The 22,951-nt window shown below is 39.3% G+C and overlaps 1 protein-coding gene across 1 annotated transcript; it reads left to right on the top strand.

Annotated features, from left to right (window-relative positions):
- The first annotated feature begins 2,264 nt into the window (after positions 1 to 2,264).
- On the top strand, positions 2,265 to 22,951 carry LOC139730112 (proline dehydrogenase 1, mitochondrial-like). The gene is made up of 12 exons (XM_071641016.1): positions 2,265 to 2,635; positions 5,582 to 5,790; positions 6,922 to 6,950; positions 12,193 to 12,342; positions 13,319 to 13,383; positions 14,940 to 15,136; positions 17,718 to 17,799; positions 18,662 to 18,754; positions 19,024 to 19,170; positions 19,912 to 20,186; positions 21,723 to 21,811; positions 22,551 to 22,951. The coding sequence occupies exons 1-12, from the start codon at positions 2,333 to 2,335 to the stop codon at positions 22,733 to 22,735; spliced, it is 1,824 nt and encodes a 607-aa protein (XP_071497117.1). The 5' UTR covers positions 2,265 to 2,332; the 3' UTR covers positions 22,736 to 22,951.

The following is a 22,951-nucleotide window of genomic DNA, read 5'->3' as shown; positions in this document are numbered from 1 at the left end:
GCTGCCTACTAATACTGTAGTATGGAGCATTTTGACATTGATATTTTGTGTGCATTTCATTTACCACGTTAATAATGCAAAATTGTCACAAAAAATGAACTTGTTTCGCTCACATTATGTTGTTTACCTGAAATTATAATAGTGTATGTAACATGTCAACAATCTACAAAGTTGAGGACTTCTAACAATCATGTCATCGAGCTGAGATTGAAAAATTTGAGAAATTTCCGTTTTGATAATCTTTTACACAAATACCAGTTGAAATACTGCATTACCCCTGCCATATTTTCACTTCACAGGATACGTCTAACATTTATCAATCTAATATTTTTACTTCTCGTATTTTAGAAGTGGAAGTTTTACACAACATTTGCCAGCAACTTACCTTTGTTGTGAATGGTAGTCTACCTAAAAATTCCTGAGTTCATGATTCCAATTGTTGAATTCCAGATTTTGTTACAAACATGATACATAAATAACAAATATCTAAACACAAGTGAAAAGTTCCTGCATAGATAAAGTTATGCGATTTTTTTTTTTTTTTTGGGGGGGGGGGTATTTTTCCTTTATCTTATGATTTCTTACATGTAAATAACAAAAAACAAACAAAACATGCAACTCTGTTGCTGAGACGAAATACAATGAACTGAAGTTTCACTGACATCGTACATGACTATATGAGGGGAGTACCAAAGAAATAATAGGGATATTACGATAGGACTTATGAAAGCAACATCTGTGGTGTTTGAATGTGGAATGTAGGTAGGTGGTATGGGATAAAGAGGTGAATAGATATAATATACATGTGTGGTTAGGAATTAAAAATGTAGACAGAAGAATCATGTGTGTTTGTTTATGTGTATGTGTCAGGGGCCATGGAACCAGGGGGGCTCTGCAGCCCCCCCCCCCCCCCCCCCCCCCCCCACACACACACACACACTTTTTGTTCATTAAAAAAAGAGAAAAAAAAAGAAAAAAAATCGGGAAAAAAATCACAACTCCCATGAATTTGCATTTCCAAAGATTCTGCCCTTTCATTCTTCCCGTCTAAGGGGGTGGGGGGGGGGGGGGGGGGGCGGGGTGGGGGGAGGGCTTGACCTTGACACCCCACCCCCCGGCTGTAAAACGTTCCGCGGCCGTGTGCAGAAATTTGGTGCCCTTCGAAATGCACTCGTATTCTCGAGAGCATACTGAGTAAGCCAAACAAACGTAGCACCATCCCCTCTCACACCCATTTTGTGGACCAATCAGCTCGTTGGAATGGCGAGGATGATATTGCAAGTCTAAAATACAGAGCGTCGATGGATGGTCAGCAGCACTCAGAGTATTTTTGTGATCGTTTTTGTACCTCAAAAATAAATCATAATCATCTTTTTAACAATATCCATTTCCTGAATTATTCATTGTGCTGTTTTTTTATAACAGGGATGACAAAACTCATAGTAATGCAATGAAAACTTGATTTGACATCCTGCGTGCAAAAACTAGCTGTCACTGACGTCATGCACTCAATGAGATGATGAGGCTAGCTAGGCAGCAGCGCAGACTGACTTCCATTGATCCGAGGGCGATGTGTTTATGATCTGAACGAACGTACCGAACGCACTGCTTGCCAATTTACTACGACGCGAGACGTGCCGAGTGTCTGGAGAACGCATCATGTCCAGCTAGGTACACAGCGTATCTCAAAAATAAAGGAGAAATAGTTTATATTCTTGTAGCTGCAACGCACCGAAGAGGAGCATCTATCAAGTCACTCGTGCTTGTCGAAAGACTGTCGGAAATCTACCGGCAGGACTCAACTCAAGGACTGACCCACTGCACATACTGTGGCACTGTGCATGCAGTACAGTAATTAGATGCGGATGGCGCGATACGCGACTGGATCTGGACGGCGGGACGGTATGTGTGTACTCTTCGCGCATGTATTTGTTATGATTACACAACTGACCATTCACGACATTGTTCGCGACATTTCACATACATTGTAACGTGGGAACAAGGCATTCATTTGATATTACTTGGAAATCCATACGGTATAACTGGTAACTCACATCTTTTGAGTAAAAACAGAAAAGAAAAAAGAAGTAGGTAGATTGGAGTTACGACATTTCCGGGGTGAACTGAAAACGTGGTTACCACTTGCCCGGTCCCCTCGCCTCGCTCGGCTCGGTCGGTGTCGTAGTCGTACTCGTACACACATTTGTACTAGTAGCCAACCATAACCAACGGCAAAATGGCTTGCCGTGTGGTGTCTCTTTTGCGACGTGGATGCGCCCTGCCCCAAACTTTCTGGAACCTTAAACATGGATCTGGAATTTTACATCCGTGTATGAGAAGTACAGACTCTAACATCAGGCTGAGATATAAGAGCGTTCCCGCCACGAACTTGGAAACAAAAGTTGAACTCGACAACAGACGTGAAGGTCAGGGTCTTGCCAACGTTGGAGTTGAAGGTGATGTAAGCAAGGAACAAATTCAAGAACAAGCCCAGGTGGATTGTACTTCTCAGAAGAGCCTTTCATTTTCTTGTCCTGTCACCGCATATCGGAGTAAGACAACGGCAGAAATATGCAGAGCAGCGCTAGTCTTGAAACTATGCCAGTTCGAGTTCCTCATAAAGCACAACAAAAAGGTGATTATGCGTGACTCGCTCCTTTGCTCCTAAGTGCTGTGTAGGCTGTCAAGGGTAGATTCTAGTAGTACTTAGTAGGCCTAATTCTAATATTAAGCAATTTGAATAAATGTACACCAGTCACTAGATGCAAGATGAAAAATCATGCAATTACGCAATACCAAGTCTTCTTCTTCTTCTTCTTCCAGTCTGGTACAGTCCGCCTCTGGCGTATTATCGTACCTTGTGCTTCCAAAGAAATGGTATTGGACATGGCCGGAGAACATGTGCATGTGGTTATGGTGTGTCCCCTTCCCCCTGGGGAAAAAAAAATGCAATGAAATTTCTATTGAAGCTAAACTATATAGGTGGGCATTGCCTGAACATACTGTATATTGGTCACTATTACTGTTTTTACTTTATTCTGGCGTTGTTTTTGTTTTTTATGAAAATCAAAGCAGTGGATGATTTCAAGTTCAGTACTTGCGCTGTTTCTGGTGCATGTCAGATCAGATATGGTGTTGTAACTTGTTATCTCCCAAACAACTGTCCTGAATATATGAATTGAGCTTTTAACATGTCTTTAAATACACCACGTCTCTACTTATACACCACCATAGGCAATACAGTACAACCACTGTATACTGTAGTTTATGGGTAAACTCGGCCTAGCGGGTAAACTCGGCCACTTGTAATGCGTGTGCTGGGGGCCGAGTTTACCCATCCCATAACTACGGTAATAGGTTCTAAAAGGTATAAAAGATTAAAACACAAATTATAAGTATTTGAGACATGAGATGAAGAAGGATGAAAATGCCAAAAATCTCTGTAAATTACTGGCATCTCCCAAACACAAAAGATCCACATTTTGTTCACACCAGCACTAATCAAAACATGAAATTGGAAAGAAACAAAAACAAAAACTCATTTGTACTTTCTGCTTTGTGTTTCTCCCCTAATAGATGTAGTGTAAATCCAAATTAATCAAATTAATGTTCAGCATAAAGAAAGACCTGCCCTCCTATAATCAGCCATGAGTCAATAGATGACTACTTGAGGAAGAAAATGGCACTGGTACAAGAGTTTGATATTTGAATAAGTGATATCCCTTTCCTCGTGATTAAAATCGTAGTACAGCTGTGTAAAATGCTTTTATCGTACCTCAGCAATGGCTACTTTCGTCTTGAGATCCAAAGTAATGGACACGGTGGTATTAGACAATGACTGTTAAATGTATTGTTTACCAAATCACATGACTTTTATTGTAAAGTTGCATACATAAATGTAAAGAGGGTGCTGAAAAAGTGTGGCTTGCATGGGATTTAGTGGGTAAAGCAGTTCATACATTGTACATCTCACAAGATTCTATGAGAGATACCAACCAGAATGTTGTTGGATTGGTTTTATTAATGTCTTGATTATGTTAAGGTTACTGGGACAAGATTTGTGATTTCATATTAGAACAAAACAAGTCAAACAAGCAGACTGACCAAGCAAACAAACTGACGATTAATGCAAATATCAACACAAAAACATCTACATGTAGATCTACCATGAATTCACCCTACAACATGTAGGCTGATCTTGTGTAAGCAGCTATTGTATGGCAGTTATCTCATTCAGAGATTAAATTGTAAGTATGTGTATGTCTGCACAACTGGTCTTATCATTGCACTGTTTGTAGTTGGGGGGGGGGGGGGGGGGGGGGGGGGGGTCCAGTCATTGTTTGCTGATCAGAAGGTAATTGTGTGATGTACAGTATATGAAGCACCATCATTCCTTTCTTGTTCAGCTTAAATCCAGGCTCACAATACATGTGACTTGAAATACCAGATTGAAGGAAAAAGAAGTGTGGTTATTTGTTGACGATTTTGTTTCTTAGAAATTAATATCATGTCACAATTGAGGTGACAAAAGTCCCACTCATATTTACAAAAAAAAAAAAAAATGCATTGCTGCTGTTAGCATTATCCTTAAGAAAATTACAAAATTACTTGGCAAACTGCATTTTGGGATTGAAAGAATGATTTTTTTGCTTTTCACATGTAGGGATGGACTTGATATAGCCACTTGATGGCAGTAGACACTGATTCATAGTGGGATCCTATCAGGAATAACTTTTGTGTCATAAACGCCAATAATTCTCAAAGCAGGAGATCTTACACTGTACATCCCTTTAAACTTTAATCACTCCATGGGTCTGTTGGACAATTCTTTAATACATTGTACAAGTATACGTACATGTGCTCTGAATTTAAACACAAAATATTCTGCTCATTGATGAGATTACACATTAGTGTTGTTGACTCAAAAACTAAAAGAGAAGGAGATCTTTGAAAAGTGCTTCAATGGTGGCCTATGGTGCAAGTTACTTCGTAGTTCGGGGAACAGTCTGTATGTATACAAATATTGGACTATATTTAGGGATGAGTAAAACACACGCAGAGACTCCAACTCTCCCGTTTTCGACGGGAGATCTCCCGCCGAAAACCCATTTTTGCAAAATCTCCCGTTCTCCCGTTTGAGATTTAATTTCTCCCGCCCTGGCTCTTTGTCTCCCGTTGGAAAGGATTTCTTACATATTTCTATCGTATGTTGACAAAATAAGCCTTAGATAGCACCAGAGAGCATCTAGAACCCTGGGAATTTCGCGCTTCGCACACATCAACTTTACGTCTCCCGTTTGCTAGGGGTTTCAGGCGGGAGAATCTCCAGATCAGAAGGTACTTTGGGTTGGAGTCTCTGCACACGTTGGTTTTATATCAAGTCACTACTTTGCAGTCAAGTGGGTACAGACAAGGAGGTAATACTACCTCTTTGGTACAGTTCTGAAAGATGCCATATCAAATGCAATGTAGGAAGTGATTGGGAAACTAACTGATGTACACATTAGATTCTGACCCATTCACTCATACAGAAAGTATCGGCTTTCTCTCTCTGCTTTTTAATATCAAATTTCTTCTCCAGCTTTTGTCCCTGTCTAGGAAGATGCTGGGCAAGCGGCTATTCGAGGCATTGATGAAGGCCACTTTCTATGGTCACTTTGTAGCTGGGGAGGACCAGCCTTCTATTCAGCCCCTAGTGGCGAGGCTGAACCGCTACGGAGTGGGTGCCATCTTGGACTACAGCGTGGAGGAGGACATTCCACACAACAAAGCTGTGGATGTTGAGATGGAGTAAGCATTCTTATTGGTCTTTGTTTCTTTGAGTTTGTTGACAAACAAATATAATCAAACCTTGGAGGCCTCTCTCTCTCTCTGCCATCTCCCTGACCAGATGAGCTGCATGCCGTTCCTTGTATTGGTGGCATTGTGGATGATATTGTTCCACTATTTTTTAGTTGGTGGGTGTTTTTCAATTGCCTCGTATTTGCGCAACAATTGGTGTCTTGTTTTGGGGTTTGATAAAGTTTTGTGATGAGCATACATGAACATGCGAAGAACAGTTGTGTGTCGGCCCATGTCTAGATAGTAAAGAGGTTCAGAATAGTAATGGCTAGATTTAACCGAGGTAGGACTGTATAAGGAAGCATACAACGCTCAAAAAATACCCCTGAACAAACAAACTAACAAAGCAAAAAAAAAAAAAAATGAAAAAAAAAAACACAACTAATGGCTGTGATGAATAGTAAATTTCATCAAAGTAAATAGCCTTTGGAATGTTGCCAGAAAGAAATTAACATGTATACAAATACCATTTTTGTGTTTGCACAGGCAGGCGTGCATAGATCTGTTAGTCCTTATAACTTCTTTCTGCTTTGGGATTTACTTTGAAGGAATAAACAATTCCACTGGTGTATGCTTTAAAGGTCTGTTGTAGAATTAAACAGTGAGTGACATGCTTCAAGAGGTTCTGAGTAGCTTGTGGATTCAAGCGAAATGCTCTGAAAGCCCTGTACTCCTTAGTATTGTAGTGTACTCTCAATAACTTTCCACAGCTTTGAGTTGCATGTATACGACCACCAAACACACACACGACAGGTAGACCACCTAATTAAGATGCTGGTCAGGTTTTAATATTGGTGATGTTGACAGGGTCAAAAGTCAAAACGTCACTGAACTTACAGTGTACATCGCAAAACACTCTGCTCATCCTTTTTGTAGTGATAAGCAGCCGAGGCATCACTTTTGGTTTTCCTTTTTGGTTCGTGCCCATGAATTGTTTTCAGCTGTATTCTGCCTTTACCTAGCATTATAAGCTGCTCCATCAATTGTTGTAAGATTCACTGCTCACAGATCAGCCATGCAGTGATGTGTTTGTCAGGTGAAACGTGATAGTATTCTTCCTTTTGTCTTCTTTCATTTCAGGTCATGCATATCCGGAGCAGAGGGAGAAGGTTTGTATTTCTCTTTGTTCCTGTCACTTTATCCATAATGATATTAAAGTGTAGTAGTCTCCTTATCCAGCTGTGATGGCACTTCAACTTTTGAATTGACTGTCTTATTTTCCTCAAACTTCCACTGATATATTCTGCATAATATTGCGCACAACTTGTTGAGCAGTTAGTTGGGAGAAGCAGATATTTTGCCTCATGTTGACTCGGCTGTCCATCACAAATTGCAAAGTTCTGGTGCTTGGAATATTCTTTAAAAAAGAAAAAGGAAGAAAAAACAAAAAAGCTCCTTGAACTTTCATGCAGTTAAATGCGCAGAAAGAGGAAGGCAAGCTGTGTTGTTTTTTTGACTGCAAAGGTTCTGTACAATACAGTTATAGTGAGTACTGTGGGATTATTTCATGTGTGGACCCTGCATACAAAAATGAGTCTATTGCAGAAATTTGCAAAGGGCGACTCATTGTACTTAGTCAAGCATGTTGAATGCAGGCTTTGTTTGAAATGAATTCACCAAATATACCATGCAATGAGAGACTGTGGCAAGAATATCACAGCACCAAAAAAAAAGAATACTGTTATTTCTGTCACTGAGTTACACTGTATCCATGATATCACTAGTGGCTTGAAACAGTACCTGATATACATGTGTACATGTTTAATATTCCTCCAAAAATTAAAAAAAAAAATTATCCCAACCATAAATGTCACAAAGTCTAATCTTGGTCATATATGATTTACACAGTGGTCCATTAGGCTGATATTGATATCAATGCTTTACACATGGTATTGGTACATAGAAACTCCAAAACATTGATAAATCCATATACTTGATGACATGTGTGTGTTGTGTAGTGCACTATGCCCTGAATGATGCTGTGCAGACCAATTACTGCACAGCATATTATTGGCAATAGAGGATATAGATTACATCTACTAGTACAATCTCCTATGCTTCCTCACCATTGTCTATGTACAGTAAGGCATATGGTTGTCAGATTTTAGACTGGTCTCAAAATTTGCTTTTTGTTGACCCATTTTGGTACCCTACAGTTGAATGCATGACACTGTGTGACCAGATTTGCATGTGATTTGCCTATATTAATTAGAGATGAATTCCATCCTGATATAATGTTGCTTTGCATGAAAATAAAAGATTCAGAAAAGTAGAACAGTGAAAAGTGGGGAACAAAAATAAACATTGTTTTTAAAAAGCTGTGAACTCATACTTAGAGACCAAGGCAACTTGGAAATTGTGTGTGACATAGATGTTAAGAGTAATAGGTGCTTGCGTGTACAAACGCAGTTTAAGTTCTGTCTGTGTGTAAATATTTTTTAGAAAAATGAAAAATTGTGAAATTGTGAAATTTTGTGTACAAAACAAATGGAGAGCTGCTCAACAATTACGTCACACAGAGTTGCCAATTGGTCTTACTTTTTATACTTATCAGTTCATATGATATAACTTCTTTTATCATACAAAGCAACATACCGGTACATGCTACTGTAATATTAGGATGGACTTTCCTTATTTTAAAAGTCCCCTTCCTCCTGGCTTCAAAATTATACACATAATTTATTAGCTGCATCCCCAAAAGAAAACACCAAATATATAAAAATGAGAAAAAAATCCTGCAATTTTGCCCATTTCAAAAGTTTTCTTTTTATATGTATACATGCATGTGAGTGTTTGTGTGTGTGTGTGTGTGTGTGTGTGTGGGCGTGTATGTTTGCATTCATATTCTCATTCACGTGTATTACTTTGCCATGATGCCATGCATTTTGCTTGATTTTGTTCCTTTTCCTCGTTTGCCGCAACCCTTTATTTTTCCCCTACAATATTCAGAAATTCAAGCTGAAGCTGAATACAGTAAGAAATGTCCAGAGCACTGCATGTTTTGTTTTTGATTTCACACTATACCCACAAATGCTGCAAACATGCTAGTTCTTTGCCTCCCCTCCCCACTACCTTTTTTCTTTTATTGCTTCTTGTGTGTAGTAGATCATTTACATATGCTTTAATGCACTACTGTAAAAGTGGATATTTTCGCATGACTAATTTTTCGCCAGAAGACTTTAGCGTGTTTTTAATTTGGCGGAATCAAGACATCAGGTACTGGAACATAATAGCACGCAGAAATATTTGCGTTAACTTCTCGTTGCGCGAAATGCGCGAAATTTTCAACACCGCGAAAATTTCCACTTTTACAGTATTTCTATGACTATCTCTCTGGCTAACAGCTCTGTAACACAGTATTTGTATGTTATGCAGTGATCAAACCACTGGAGAGCCTTTTCCAGTGGGAATGGGTAGAATGGAGTCGGGAGGAAGCCCTGCAGTCTGTGCTGTACATGCACTGTATACACTAAATAGCGAGTCTAATTTTTCGTGAATTGGGACTTTCTGACAATTTCGCAAGTGGTTAAATTTGTGATTATGGAGTACATTACTGAATGGAAAAATGTATGCATTCATGTTATATTTTTAAATGTTTTTGAATTCACGAATGGCCCCTGACACGCAAAATTTGTGAAAATAGAAACCTCGCGAAATACAACATGTATTTGTCACATATGCATGTAGTATGTCACAAAGAGATTGGCTGGTGGAGCCAGGGAAGTTCCGTTTGTTAGCGGCTATTGCTGCAGCATTATGTCACAGTTAACCTGTTAAGGACGAGTCCTGAGTACACTTGGTCAGGTGTTATGGGAAATGCGTGTTGTAGTAAAATCAGTCAGTCCTCAATGGGTTAAAATGCCTCTCACTTTTAGCCATTAGCCTACCAAGTTTCAGAAACATTTCTCTCTTCTTTTTTTTTTTTCGGTGAGATATTGATAATTAATTCAGCTGGTTCCATCTAGTCTTTCTCCGATATGGGTTATGCCAAAAAAAAAAGCTAAACAAAACAAAACAAAACAAAACAAAAAGTAATCAGAGTTGCCATGATTAATGGTGTGATTTCTCATTTCTGCACAGTGGTTGCAGCCTTCATATTTCATCACTCGTGACATTGATACTTTTTATTCCATTGACATTTGCAAGTCACCTACAACAGGAATAGTTTCTGGTTTCCTGTGGGCTTTTTCTGAGCGCTCACCGCGAATAGGATTTTTGTCAACATGATCATGATTTGTCAATATTGTTAGTTAGTTTGTTTTTATTTAAGATTTTACGGGGGGGGGGGGGGTGTTTTGAACAAATGGCAGAATTCTGCCAAGTGTTTTGTGGGGACAGTCCCTGTATGTGTACATGTATGTATGATGTGTACTGCACTTGTGTAGTGTTAGAGGATGTGTACTGCTGAGTAGGAAAGGATGTTATATTTTCTGTCATTAATATGACAGGCTCTTTCTAATATGTGCATAACATACAGGTCTATAATCATGCAGGTCTCTTAACGGTGATACATCTTCAAGCATATTTAGATTTCTGATAGAGTTTGTGTCACAGTTGGTATGAGGTCTGCCTTGAATACATCTCTTTAGACTGATATTGGATCTGTACTCCTGTATTTTCCTGAGATATGTAGATATCATGTTGTAGCTTTTAGGTTATAACCACATTAGTACTGTCTCACACATCATCAATTATAATGCTATTTTCTTTCCTTGTGCTGGGGGCTGGATGTATCCTCTGCATTTTTCATGCATATACGTACTTTGGGAATGGATAGAGAAGAATTTTTACCCCAGGAGTAAGATTAAAAAGATGAAATAAGTGAAATGGATTAGTAAGAACATAAACAGTCAAAATGGAAAGACAATGAGAATATCAAGCATGTTTCAACACACTGAAGGCCATCAAATTTGGCAACTTTTGGCACGTTAGAATAACACTGAGTCGTGTGGCTGTGCTAAGAGTGCTTATTTGTTTAATTTTGATGTCATATTTGTATCAAATCAAGCCTCCTAGAGTACCTAGGTATATAAATCTGAAATGCATTGAGATTACCAGATAATCACAAGCTTGTTTATGGTGCCCCCCCAAAAAAAAACAAACAAACAAACAAACAAAAAAACAATAATAAAAATAAAAAAGAGAAAAAAAAACCATATGATTTCCGTCAATATCTGAACTTGTTTGCTCTGACTTTATGCTGTAGTCCCAAAATAATGCACTACTTGGGGTAAAAATCTTCCTAATCTGCAGGTGATGGATATCCCGTGGCTTGAGTTTTGGTGATTTCGTAGAATTCATCATCTTTTCTTCTCTGACTGTTTTCCTTCTTTGTCACTTTTGTGAAGATCAGTCATACCACTAGGGTATCTCATAACATTAGAATTAACACCTTTTTGGCATACCATACGCCATGAGCCAGAAATTTATCTCATATTTGTTGTAGATTTTAATAGCTTCACCTCTGAATGTTACATGTCCTATGAAGCTATTTTATGAAGTATTTATATTCTAAAACAAGAAACAACTTCAGACACTATAGGACAGGGACATATACAATTGTAACAACAGAGTAGAAATGCAGTTGTAAGTTGACTTGATAATCAACCAAAATGATTCTGACTTAAACTTTATAGAAATCTATAAATTCACTATCAGTAATCATTTTTCTCAACATATCAAACAAGTTGCATTTGGAAAGATTTTGGAGATAGAATGGTTAACAAAAATTCAGATATTTCTATCGATTACCTGGTTAGCTGGTCCATATTATGAAGCATACAGCATTTAATCCGTTATATCATGGTTCTGGTGATGCAGTTTTCTAAAAATGCTGAAAACGTCATTATGATGATAGTTCTGAGTCATACTCAATGTTCAAGGTTTGATGGTACTGTAGCATAACCAGCCTTATCTGGTAAACCAGAGATGGCACAGAACGGTATCACTCATTTTTGTTTTGTTTTTGTTTTTGTTTTTTTTTATAATGGTGAGGCATCTTTCAGTTAATCTGGTGTAAGATGATACCCGTTAATCCTGTGATGTGAATATCCTGTGAGAGATGGGATGATTTGCCAAATCAGATATTTTGCTAAATGAGAGTGCTCTCACATGTTGAACATTTTACAAGGACATTAAAAGATGTGTATTGACTTGAGTGGGACCTGCATTTGCAATGCAGAGATATGCAAGGGAATGGTCTGACCTCAGGCGATCTGGTTAACAATATAATCAGGCAACGGTAACGAAATAGATAATCTACTCTACACAGCAAACCTACTTGACATGTAACATTTTCAATGATGATTCAGAAAAAAAAAATGTCATTTTTGTTTTTGCCCTCTCCCATAGATGAAAGCAAGCATCTGAGACAGTTCCAGGCCCACCGCGAGTTTGGAGATCGCCGCGAGGGCGTCTCCAGTGCCAGGACCTACTTCTACACTGACGAGAAGAAATGTGACGACAACCTGGAGACCCTGATGAATTGCATCAGAGTAGCAGGTGAGGTTGACAATGTTTAAGGATCTGTCCACCCTCCTGCTTTAATCCCCCTCCCTTGACCTGTTGGGCTCCTTGCCCATGACCTCCAACCCTTCCCTTTTGTTTTCTGTGTTCTGTGTCCCTAGCCCTCCCCTGACTGTTCTTGTTGAGTGTAGTCCTTTTATATGATAATGTCATTGCTTCCCATGCCTGTTTGTCATTTTGCCTCTGACGAAGATTCTGTTAGGATCGAAAAGTCAGGCCCCTTTTGAGTTATGTTTAATTGTACTACATACCTAGGGTTGTAGTGAGATTCTGCATTGCGATCTAGTTAGTTTTGACTGTCTGTGAGCCACATTCGCACCTGGACTCCTTCAACAGCTTGCCAACTTCACATATTTTGATCAAATGCTAACCGCTCACAAACTGATCAATAAGTTGTGTTATGGCGTCATAGCCGTAGCTTTGTTCTAAAAAGGCATGCATGCGTTGCAGTCTCAGCAATGAGGCACACAGGGGGTTTACACTGTGGCAAAAGAAGAGTTCAATAATGAATAGAGTAGAATAAAAGAAAAAAAAACTAGAAAAGCACTTGGAGAGTGCAGACATCTGCCAAGCTGCTCATTCCTTTCCATATTGTGATTTTCCATTGACAAAGAATCCTTCAAAAATGCAAAAATTCCTGGATCCCCACAGTGATCTAGATCACTACCCATATTGATTTTTCTGATCCATGTGTCACTATCAGTTTTTTCCTGAAAATTCAATCTCAATCTGTTCATACCATTTTGAGTTATATTTTACAAACAGACAGACAGACAAACCAATGCCCGAAAAAATATAACTTCCTTGGTGGAGGTAGATATCTTTTATAATAATACAAATTATTCCCATAAAAGAGGGGAGGGCCGTGATGTTACTCTGAATATCAGAATCTGCAATACATCAGTAGACAACACCGTATTCTGAATATAATATGTCTTTATGTTGTAAATAGGTGCAACATCAGACGACGGTTTCACTGCTATCAAGCTGACGGCGCTGGGAAGACCTCAGATCTTGGTGAGTTTCAGACTCTTAACCTGTCGAGGACGAGTCCCAAGTATACTTGGGCAGGTGTCTATGGGAAATGCGTGTCGTAGCAAAATCAAACCATCCTCAATGGGTTAATGCTTCTCAGGTTGTGACTATTAAAAGTCCCAGTCTGCCAGGTTGAAACCTGTCCAGATGTCCATTTTTATTGTGCCTATTGATAGCCTTAATGTGTCAGAGATAATTTTAGACACAACTGAGGAAATTTGATATGACTAAGTCAATGACAGATGAATGGCCAGAAAGAAAGAAAGAAACACACAAACAAAAACTGCAGAAATGAGGGAACTTGCATTCTCTGGATATGCTGATATTTTAAGTAACATGTAAAAGAATGATTTACAATAGTAGCTCACATCTGGTTTTGCTTTCTTTGTATGTTTGTATATTGTTTTTTGTGGTTGAAATAAATTAAGTGTAGCTAGACTTTGATATGCCATATTCATAAGGGTAGAAATTGAAGGTTAATCCAAAGCATGATAGAAATAATAACTCATGACTACTAGTATATGGGGGAGAGTGAAAGAATTAAGAATACAAACAAACATTTAATACATTGTCAAGTGGAATAAAGTGACGCATGATGGTACTTCTGTTGGCATATATCATGTCAATTTTGTCATTGTAAGAGGGTATGCAACATCTGTTTACTCTCATTTGTATAAAGATTAATCGTACATGCATCCAAATTTGTCATCATTGCAGCAGTGTAACGTGGAAAAATTTGATAGATAGCACATTAGAATTAATTCATTCTTGCGCCAAGTTGTTTTTTTATTGCAACTGATTGACAAATAGTCCTAAATTGATGCAGAGAAGCACCGCATATTCAGTGTTGTAGTATAGTACGTTGGATAAGAATCATACAAATGTATTATATACATAACCATTGTATACACACATACTCAGGTTGGGCTTGAACCAACAATCTCCTGATTACGAGACTGGTGTTGTATCTGCTAGACTAACAGGTTTCCACCTCATAGCTGGTGTTGGTTCTTATCCCTTATAGTAGTCGGGTTGGTTTGAGTCCAAACCAAGTATATATGCCCATGATTTTTGTCACAGCTACTATGCTACAACACTGAATAATTGGTGCTTATTTATATCGATGTAGGGCAATTCGTCCATCAGTTGAGATATGGATTCTGCAATACCCACTGTAGAGCAAGATATTTTCATGGCATCAGATTTTTTGCGAATTGGAGCCAACAACCTTTTTTGTGGCACGAAATTTGGGGGAATTGGCCTGAAATTTTTGCGAATTGCCACTGGCATTCAGTGCATATATTGAAGTAGAGAACTTTTGCATGCATTTGAATTTCGCAAATTTTGGCTCTCGCAAAATTCACCAAATTAAAATGCACGCAAACATTATTTATTTGACATATACCAGGATCCATGACAGTTACCATAGTGTCCATGAGAATGAGAGAAACACAGTTTGAATGCTTTAGGGTAAGTCTCTGCAATGAACCTAACCTGAGTCCCGTCTTTCCCTTGTGACTTTTTTGCATCATGTCCAGCTGAATCTGTCGGAGGTGATCACACGCACCCGTCAGATGTTCCTGAGGATGATGGGGGAGGAGGAGGACCAGCACGTTGACCTCCTGTCTCACCTCCTGACCCGGGACCGCTTCGTCTCCGAGCTGGAATTCATGGGCATCACCTCGCGGGACGAGTGTGGACAGTGGTTCACGTGGGTCGACGCCGACAAAGACGGGTGAGTGGTGTGAATCCTTGAATTAAAGTGAATTTATTACCACATCATGGGGTGAAACACCCTGATCAGCAGAGCTGGTTTTCATAGGGGTCCGTAACTCTCCTTTCAGGAAGGGGAAAGGGGCAAAGATCAATGTGATGAAATGTACCAGCCAATGCTAGCCATCTCCTATGATACGGCCCATTTCAGCTTGTCCATCAGAATTCATTGTAAGAGATGGTTGCGTGAACTCTGAGCATCTAGCTCAGTGCTGCAATCTTGTGCTCATCTGTTTTTTTTTTTTTTTTTCATGTCACCAGTTCTATTTGAATACCACAAAGTTTTTGTATTGACTCAATTTTCCCTTTTTGACGAGTGATGATTGACAATGACTATGAGCCTGTGATACATTGGCAGAAGGTCTTTGTATCTTTATGTGTGTGTGTCTGCACTTGCCCATGGTGGAAAATGAGGACATACACATGAACTTTACATTTAAACCAAGGACACCCAGTGAACTGAGGACGTCCTCGGTTCGCAGATCGTTCCAGACAGTCTGCTTTTGTATGTTTGTAGGTCCTCGATTAACATTACTGTAATAAGTCCGCGGTTGTATGCTAATATACGAATGAGTCCTCGGTGGACCAGATTCATGTCCTCGATTTCCACCATAGATGCGTATATGTGTGTGTGTGTGTGTGTGTGTGTGTGTGTGTTTGTGCGCGCGTATGTCTGTTCATGTCTTTTTGTGTGTGTGTCTGTATGTGTGTGTGCATATGTGTATTCACAATGACAGATGGTCTCTATCTTTACTGTCTGTCACAAACACAGTTTTACTTGCTGTATTGTGTTTACACACTGCCATCTATATTTCACATCTTAGTGATCTGTTTAGTAAGAGTTGATATCTGAAGGACATGTGAAGTTGGGACAAAGGGAAAGGCAGGCAGTACGGCAATACTGCTACCATTCTCTTGGAACACAGTAAAAACCCATATAGGGCATGTGATCCCCTGTTGTGTGATGTCACGCAGGAGAAAGCTCTGTCATGTGTGTGTGTGTCTTTTCTCTGTGTGTTCCAGTGTGTGATAAGCTCTGTTGTTATGCAAGGAAGTGTATACAGATACATACCAGCTATATTGACATAACCATTTAAGCAGTATAGATGCAGACTGGAAGAATGGATAATACAAATAGATTGACCTCTACAGGATGGCTGGGAGAGATTAATATACCAGTACTAGATCAAGATTAAAATGAAGAGACTGGTTAAGAGTCTAGCAGATTGTAGTGAAAGCTGGGTAATGTACTTTGATGAAGCAACTGTTTACATTTTTAGATGCACTGGAATGTACATTTAAGAGCAAAGATGTCTATTTCATGTACATATGTATGGGTATATGGCATAGATATATCGTTGCTGGGGTGATAGAACCTCGTATCTCAAATTTTGGTGAAAATCACTCTTTTGGATTTCTTGTCAGATAATCAGTTGAGTAATGTCCTGTCTAAATCTTTGATAGCAGTCTCACCCCCCCCCCCCAAAAAAAAAAAAAAAAAAAAGAAGCCGCCTTGGCATGTCAAAGGAAAGGCGATCCCATTTCACATACCGGGTAATGTTTTTGGCTGCCATGTTTTTTTGCTCTCCTGAACATTTGACATTGTTGAGATACAGGGTTTTGTCACCCCAACAGTGATATTGTTGTGTATTGGGACAAGTTTAGTTTACAGAAGTATATTCAATGAAGTATCATGGCGCACAGTTAAGTATATTTTGGAGAGCATTGTGAGAGGTGTTTGGGAGCGATCTCCTCTCTTTGAGCTGCAGATTGCAAGTCCTTTCCAATGATACGCTTCTCTTCATACATTAAATGATACACATTGGTTGACATACATTGTACTATGAAAGGGTGAATGGGGTGGAGTCTTCATATTAAGTAAGGGTTTTCAATTGAGCAAAACTTTGGTTGTAATAGAAACATAGGTGGGACTGGTTTTAGAAAAGAGGTAGTATTCTTGGACTTTGATTCATCAACAATTCTAAGTAACCGATGGGGGAAGGGCAGGATGTTTGGGTTTGACTCAACCTGGTTATGAATTAGATGGCTAGATGTATACTGCAGGGATGACAAAGGTCGATGACTCACTGGAGGTGGAGCAGTATTGGTAGGGGTCATTGACTGGCCGGAGGTGAATTGACATATTCGGTCATCATAGTGGATTGGAAGGGGATAGTGACAACTTTGTGTATCATTACACAACAATCTGATTAACAGATGTAGCGCTTCCCATGCTTACTTTTTGAGGTGTAAATTGGCCATCAAAATCAGGATCAGACAGGGAATAGATACAAAGTGGAAATGTGAATGCATACATGGAGTTGTCGTTTACATACATTTAAGTTTTAAGATGTTGTGGTTTATCACATTATATTCGTTCTTGCATCACCAAGTATTTTTGTGTTTTTCGATGTCAGTTTTAAAACTGTTGTGCCTTTTAGCTGTGTGAAGCAGTATGCCAAGACATTCTTGCAGCATTATGAACATGGTAGAATTGTATGTTCTTAATTCTGTTTGTTTCTTTTTTATTATTGTCTTTTTAGCTGCATTGACCTGCTGGACTGGGAGTGCCTTGTCCAGCCTGACCTCAAGCTGTCTAAGATCCTCAAGGCTCCAAGACTAGAGGTATGAGGAACTTAAAAGTGCACACTGTTTGGGGGAGGGGTCCACAATCATGTTAAGGTTGACTTTAATGAGTGAGTAATATCATGCATTTTCAGACTTTCTCATGCTGTGAGGAAGTACTGGTAGTGATAACAGTCACATGTTACAGTTGGGACGATGGGATGACATCATCACCTCAGATATCTCTTGCAGCTTCATAAGACAGAACTATTCTTATGGAGTGAGTTCCCTTTGAAGTTTGCCTGATGTGTTTTATCTAGGCATACTGTTGTTGGTGAGCATGGTGGTTGGAAAGAGGAGATTCTCAAAGGACATGTGTTTGATAGACGACATAGTTTGACAGGATGACCTGTAGGGTAAAGAAATTACAATATTAGATTCACAAGAATGATCCAACACTCAGCTGATCAGTGATCAAAGTATCCCATTGAGAAAGATATCTTTGAAGTGTTCCATAAAGTGGAAAGAATGCAAAGGATTGTGCTGACTCTTTTATTGAAAGTCTTTGAGGTAATTTGATATCAACTTGTCAACTTGATGTGTATGTGTTTGTAGATAAATAAATAAATAAATGAATGAATAAATGAACAAATAAAAAAATATATAGTTATCATCATCATCATCATCATCATCATCATCATCATCATCATCGTCATCATCGTCATCATCATCATCATCATCATCATCATCACCATCATCTGGAGAGCATAGAACTACTGCCAACATTTTTTTGGGTGCTAACAAATGGACCCAGAAGGGCTGCCAACATGAATGGAAGGGAGGGGACGACAGATGCCGATTCTCCAGGCATAGTAATCCAAACCTTGTTTGTGTTATTTTTTTTGTTTTTTCAATAATTCAGGGAGACAAACTAGAGCTCCTCCAGTTCACCCTGACAGAGGAGGAGGAACAGCAGATGAAGAGGATGCTGCAGAGGGTCAACGAACTTGCAAAGGTAAATGAACTTTTCCAAATGTTCATCCTACGATCCTGAAGAGGGCCTTCCCATGTTGTACACTTATCTACTCCTACCCCATTTCCTTCAGAGAGGGAACACGAATGTCATCCAATACTTCAATAATTTCCACACTTCAGGGAGTGACTCTCTAATTCATTGAAGCTCCTGTCATTGATGGTATATATAAAAAGAATAGGAAAAAAATATATATTTACTGGATAACCATTAACTTAAGATTTCAATTAAAATATTAATTTATTTCATAGTGTGCTCGAGACCAGAATGTCCGTCTGATGGTGGATGCGGAGCAGACCTACTTCCAGCCAGCCATCAGCCGCCTTACCATGGAGATGATGCGGAAGTTCAACAAAAGCAAGCCCATCATCTTCAACACCTACCAGTGCTATCTCAAGGTAGGCCGCATGCCACACCCGTTACTTACTACTGGTACTCCATTCTTTCTGATCATGTTATAGATGACATGTGTTGTCTGTTGATATTTCTGAAACCATACAGCTTTGTGTTGTGACTATTTTTCATACTTTGCTGACTGTCTTGCATCATTGTAATGGCCTCACAGTGGTTAAAATCTTTAAAAGACACAAACAACTTGCCCCTTGGAAGCCATGTTTGTAAAATGCTTTCCTAGGTACACAGTTTGGTTATCAGGACAATCTGTGATGTGAAAACAAAACAAAACCATATTTAATGAGATGGCCAAAGTACTCTGTTGACAGAGATATAATGGATGGAGACAAATTTCAGTTGTCAACATCAACAGAGTTACCAACACTCCAAGATTTGCATTTTGTGTGAACTCAATATGAAGACCAATTTCAGATCTGTATAGAAAATAAATATTGTATGGAAATTGGTCTCTACATCTTTGTGTAATGGCATTATTGATTTCATAATGGGAGGAACTAAATCACTTCAAAATCAAAGAGGAATCATTAAGATATAAATTTGTTATTTGTTTATTTGCATATTTTATCATTCATTTGTATTTATGAACTTTCATATTTATCATTTATTTATCATTCACTATTTTTGTTTTAATTGGTAGAATATATCCCAAAATCATGTCAAGAGGCCTACTTGGTTCATTGGTTTCACTTAACATGATTTTTCAAACACCTCTTGTGACCCACCAGCAAACATACAACACCATGTGTGTCGACTTGGAGCTAGCCCGGAGGGAGGACTTCTACTTTGGTGCCAAGCTTGTACGCGGCGCCTACATGGACCAGGAGCGCAAGAGGGCGGCAGACATCGGCTACGAGGACCCTGTCAACCCGACGTACGATGCCACCAACGAGAGCTACACACGCTGCCTGGATTCGGTGCTGGATCTGATCCAGGCCGGTCGCAAGATCAACATAATGGTGGCCTCGCACAATGAGGACACTGTTCAGCACACAGTTCAAAGGTCAGTGGGACTTTTAACCATTATCATATTTGTACAAAATGGTAGGCTTCAAATCACAGTTGTAGGTCATCAATTTAGCAGCCATAAGACTCCCTGCGAAAATTAAATCAGCGATGCTGAATAATTATAACTCTAGCATGGTTTAGTGCCAAGAGCATAAATTCTCCTTTTTGAAGTCATTAACCCCTATTTAACTGGGCTATTTGAGACCAAGTTTTTACTGAGGAGGGGTCAATTTGATCCCCCCTTCAGATCTCGGCTGCTGATGGTGCGATTGCCGCAAAATTTTGCCTGAATATAGAGCCGGATGTCAACCACAAGATTACATGGTCATACAATACAAAAATATTAATTTTCTATTTTTAGTAAATTAATTACGCAAAATTATGCAAGAAATCATATTTTCCCCTGTAACTCCAATAAAAAGACTGAAGGATTGCTAAATTTATGTGTCAGAATTCCTCAAGACACATTAAACAATTATCTTGTAAAAAATTAAAAGATGAATTTTCGCGTGCATTCTAATTTTGCGAATTTTTCAAGCGCCAAGATTCGCGAAATTAAAATGCACGCGAAATTTCTTGTTTACACCATATGCATTGAATGCCAGTGGTAATTTGCGAAAATTTCATGCCACGAAAAAGGCCGTCAGTTCCAATTCGCGAAAATTTCGTGCCGCGAATATATCATGTTTTACAGTATGCAAAACATTACATAACATCAGAACGGTGTACCTGGACGTCACAAATTTGGTCTCAAAATGTGCGGGAGACTTCAATGAAAAAAGTCATGAAACGACGCGACAAAATCTTTGCGCGTTGCAGAATCGTGGCGCGAAACGTCGAGGGGTGGGGTCAATTTGACCCCCCCAGTTAAAACAGGGTTAAGCACATAAATAAATGATAGGAAAGTTTGTGTTCAGTCTTTTGGGACTGTTGTTAGCCAATGACATCACTATCTCATCTGATATGCATACAATTGTATGATTATGATTATGACTTGTATCCCTGATTTTTTAAACATGTGAAAGACTAAACAATCCCTAAAGTTCCCACCTTATGTCTTATCTGAATGAAATCTACACTGTTCTATGTGATTTTACATAATCAATATGCACTTCGAGTAGAGCTCACTTTAACGACTAGGCATCAATGACAAAATCCCTTATGCATTGATATTGATCAGACCTTTTTCTGTTACTTCCTTCATTTAAAGAATTTAGCTGTATTGGAATCCGTAAAGACTTATGAATGATTTCTCTTTGATGCTCTATGAAAAAAAACCATAACAAACTTCACACAGCTGTCTCATAGACAAAAGAAAAGATGCTTTTAAAAACTGAAATCAATTCTGATTTAAGACACTGATGCAGCATGCATTATGTGTACACAGCATGCTTTGCCTTATGCAGGCTCTCATGTACCAAGAGTATCAGGTGTGATAGATATAGTGCAATTTAATTGTATGTTATTGTTGTTGTTGTTATGCTGCAGAGGCAGCAGTTTTACCCTTCTTTTTGTTTGTTGTTTGTTACAGGATGCAAGATTTAGACATTGGTCCCAGGGATAGGCTGGTGTACTTTGGCCAGCTTCTTGGGATGTGTGACCAGGTGTCTTTTCCATTAGGTGAGCTCTAGACAACCTTTAACAACCTCCATTCACTATCATTAAAAGAAAGAGAGCACTCTGCCATGTCTGTTGAATCATGGATCCAACTTAACATGTACACGAGCACAATTGTGCAGTCTGTAGACTATGCAGCTAGCATAGTGTTTCTTCGTGTCGCATACATTGAGTTTATTCTATTGGAGTGTCATTCTGGACAGGTGTTGAATCTGTGCAAAGCCCTTGGGACTAGTGAGCTTCCCCAGCCCCCTTCCCCCCCCCCCCCCCCCCAGCAACTTGTATGTTTCCAAAAGGTTGATTGTCTGCAGGCTGCCACTCATAGTATCTCTAGTTATTACAGCTTACAATGACTGCACATCTGTCTGTGAAACATGCATACGTTGTCTAATAAATAGATGTGACATGTGTTTGTTAATATCTTTTATGTAGTCGGCAAGGCATTGCGTTTTTATAGTGAATGAAAGGTTGATTATACATGTAAATGTATTTGTCATGTGAAGGAAAAGATCTAGTCAAATATCAAATCCATCATATATTTACCTTATGGTCCAACCAAGTTCTGACTACTACATATAAAAAAAAAAAGGTTCTGATGTCAAAAAAAGCAAAAGGAAGTCGTATCAAGTTTGAACAGACTTTGTAGTCATGACATGTTAGATGTTTTGTCAAAGTGTAGTGGTGTTCACTGAACTTGAAAGTGAGTTTCCCTTCTGTTCTTCCGTTTCGTCCCCATCAACAGGAGAGATGGGCTATGCGGTCTACAAGTATGTCCCGTACGGCCCAGTGGACGATGTGCTGCCGTACCTGTCGCGACGGGCACAGGAGAACAGCGGGATGCTTCAAGGGGTGACGCGGGAGCGCGAGCTGCTCTGGCAGGAGCTGAAGAGGCGTGTCAGGCAGGGGGAGGTGCTCCACCGACCGTGATCGTCTCCACGGCGACAGCCACAACCTCTTCCTCCTTCCGTGCATCGTCTCAACCGGTGATGGAGTATGCCAGTCACAAGAATTTGTGGCTCATTTGTTCTTTGAAATTAGTGGGTCTTGAGTCATGGGGGGACTTTTAAAACATGTTTGGGCCAACTTTCCACCTGACCTCTAGCTGGTGGAACTCTCACAAGAATTATTTCTGGTTAGTAAGAT

Source organism: Diadema antillarum, unplaced genomic scaffold, assembly GCF_040938485.1.
Source record: "Diadema antillarum isolate AM-2024a unplaced genomic scaffold, OU_Dant_1.0 seq00000292_RagTag, whole genome shotgun sequence".
NCBI classification, from domain to species: Eukaryota; Metazoa; Echinodermata; class Echinoidea; order Diadematoida; family Diadematidae; genus Diadema; species Diadema antillarum.
The sequence above is the reverse complement of the archived record's forward strand: the minus strand, read 5'-3'. Positions and strand labels throughout refer to the sequence as shown.

Bases quoted from the DNA above. Each gene is read 5' to 3' on its own strand.
- LOC139730112 (XM_071641016.1), top strand. From the start codon at position 2,333: ATGAGAAGTACAGACTCTAACATCAGGCTGAGATATAAGAGCGTTCCC. The intron at 5,791-6,921 runs GTAAGCATTCTT...CTTTCATTTCAG, and splicing joins GCTGTGGATGTTGAGATGGA to GTCATGCATATCCGGAGCAG. The intron at 12,343-13,318 runs GTGAGGTTGACA...TGTTGTAAATAG, and splicing joins GAATTGCATCAGAGTAGCAG to GTGCAACATCAGACGACGGT.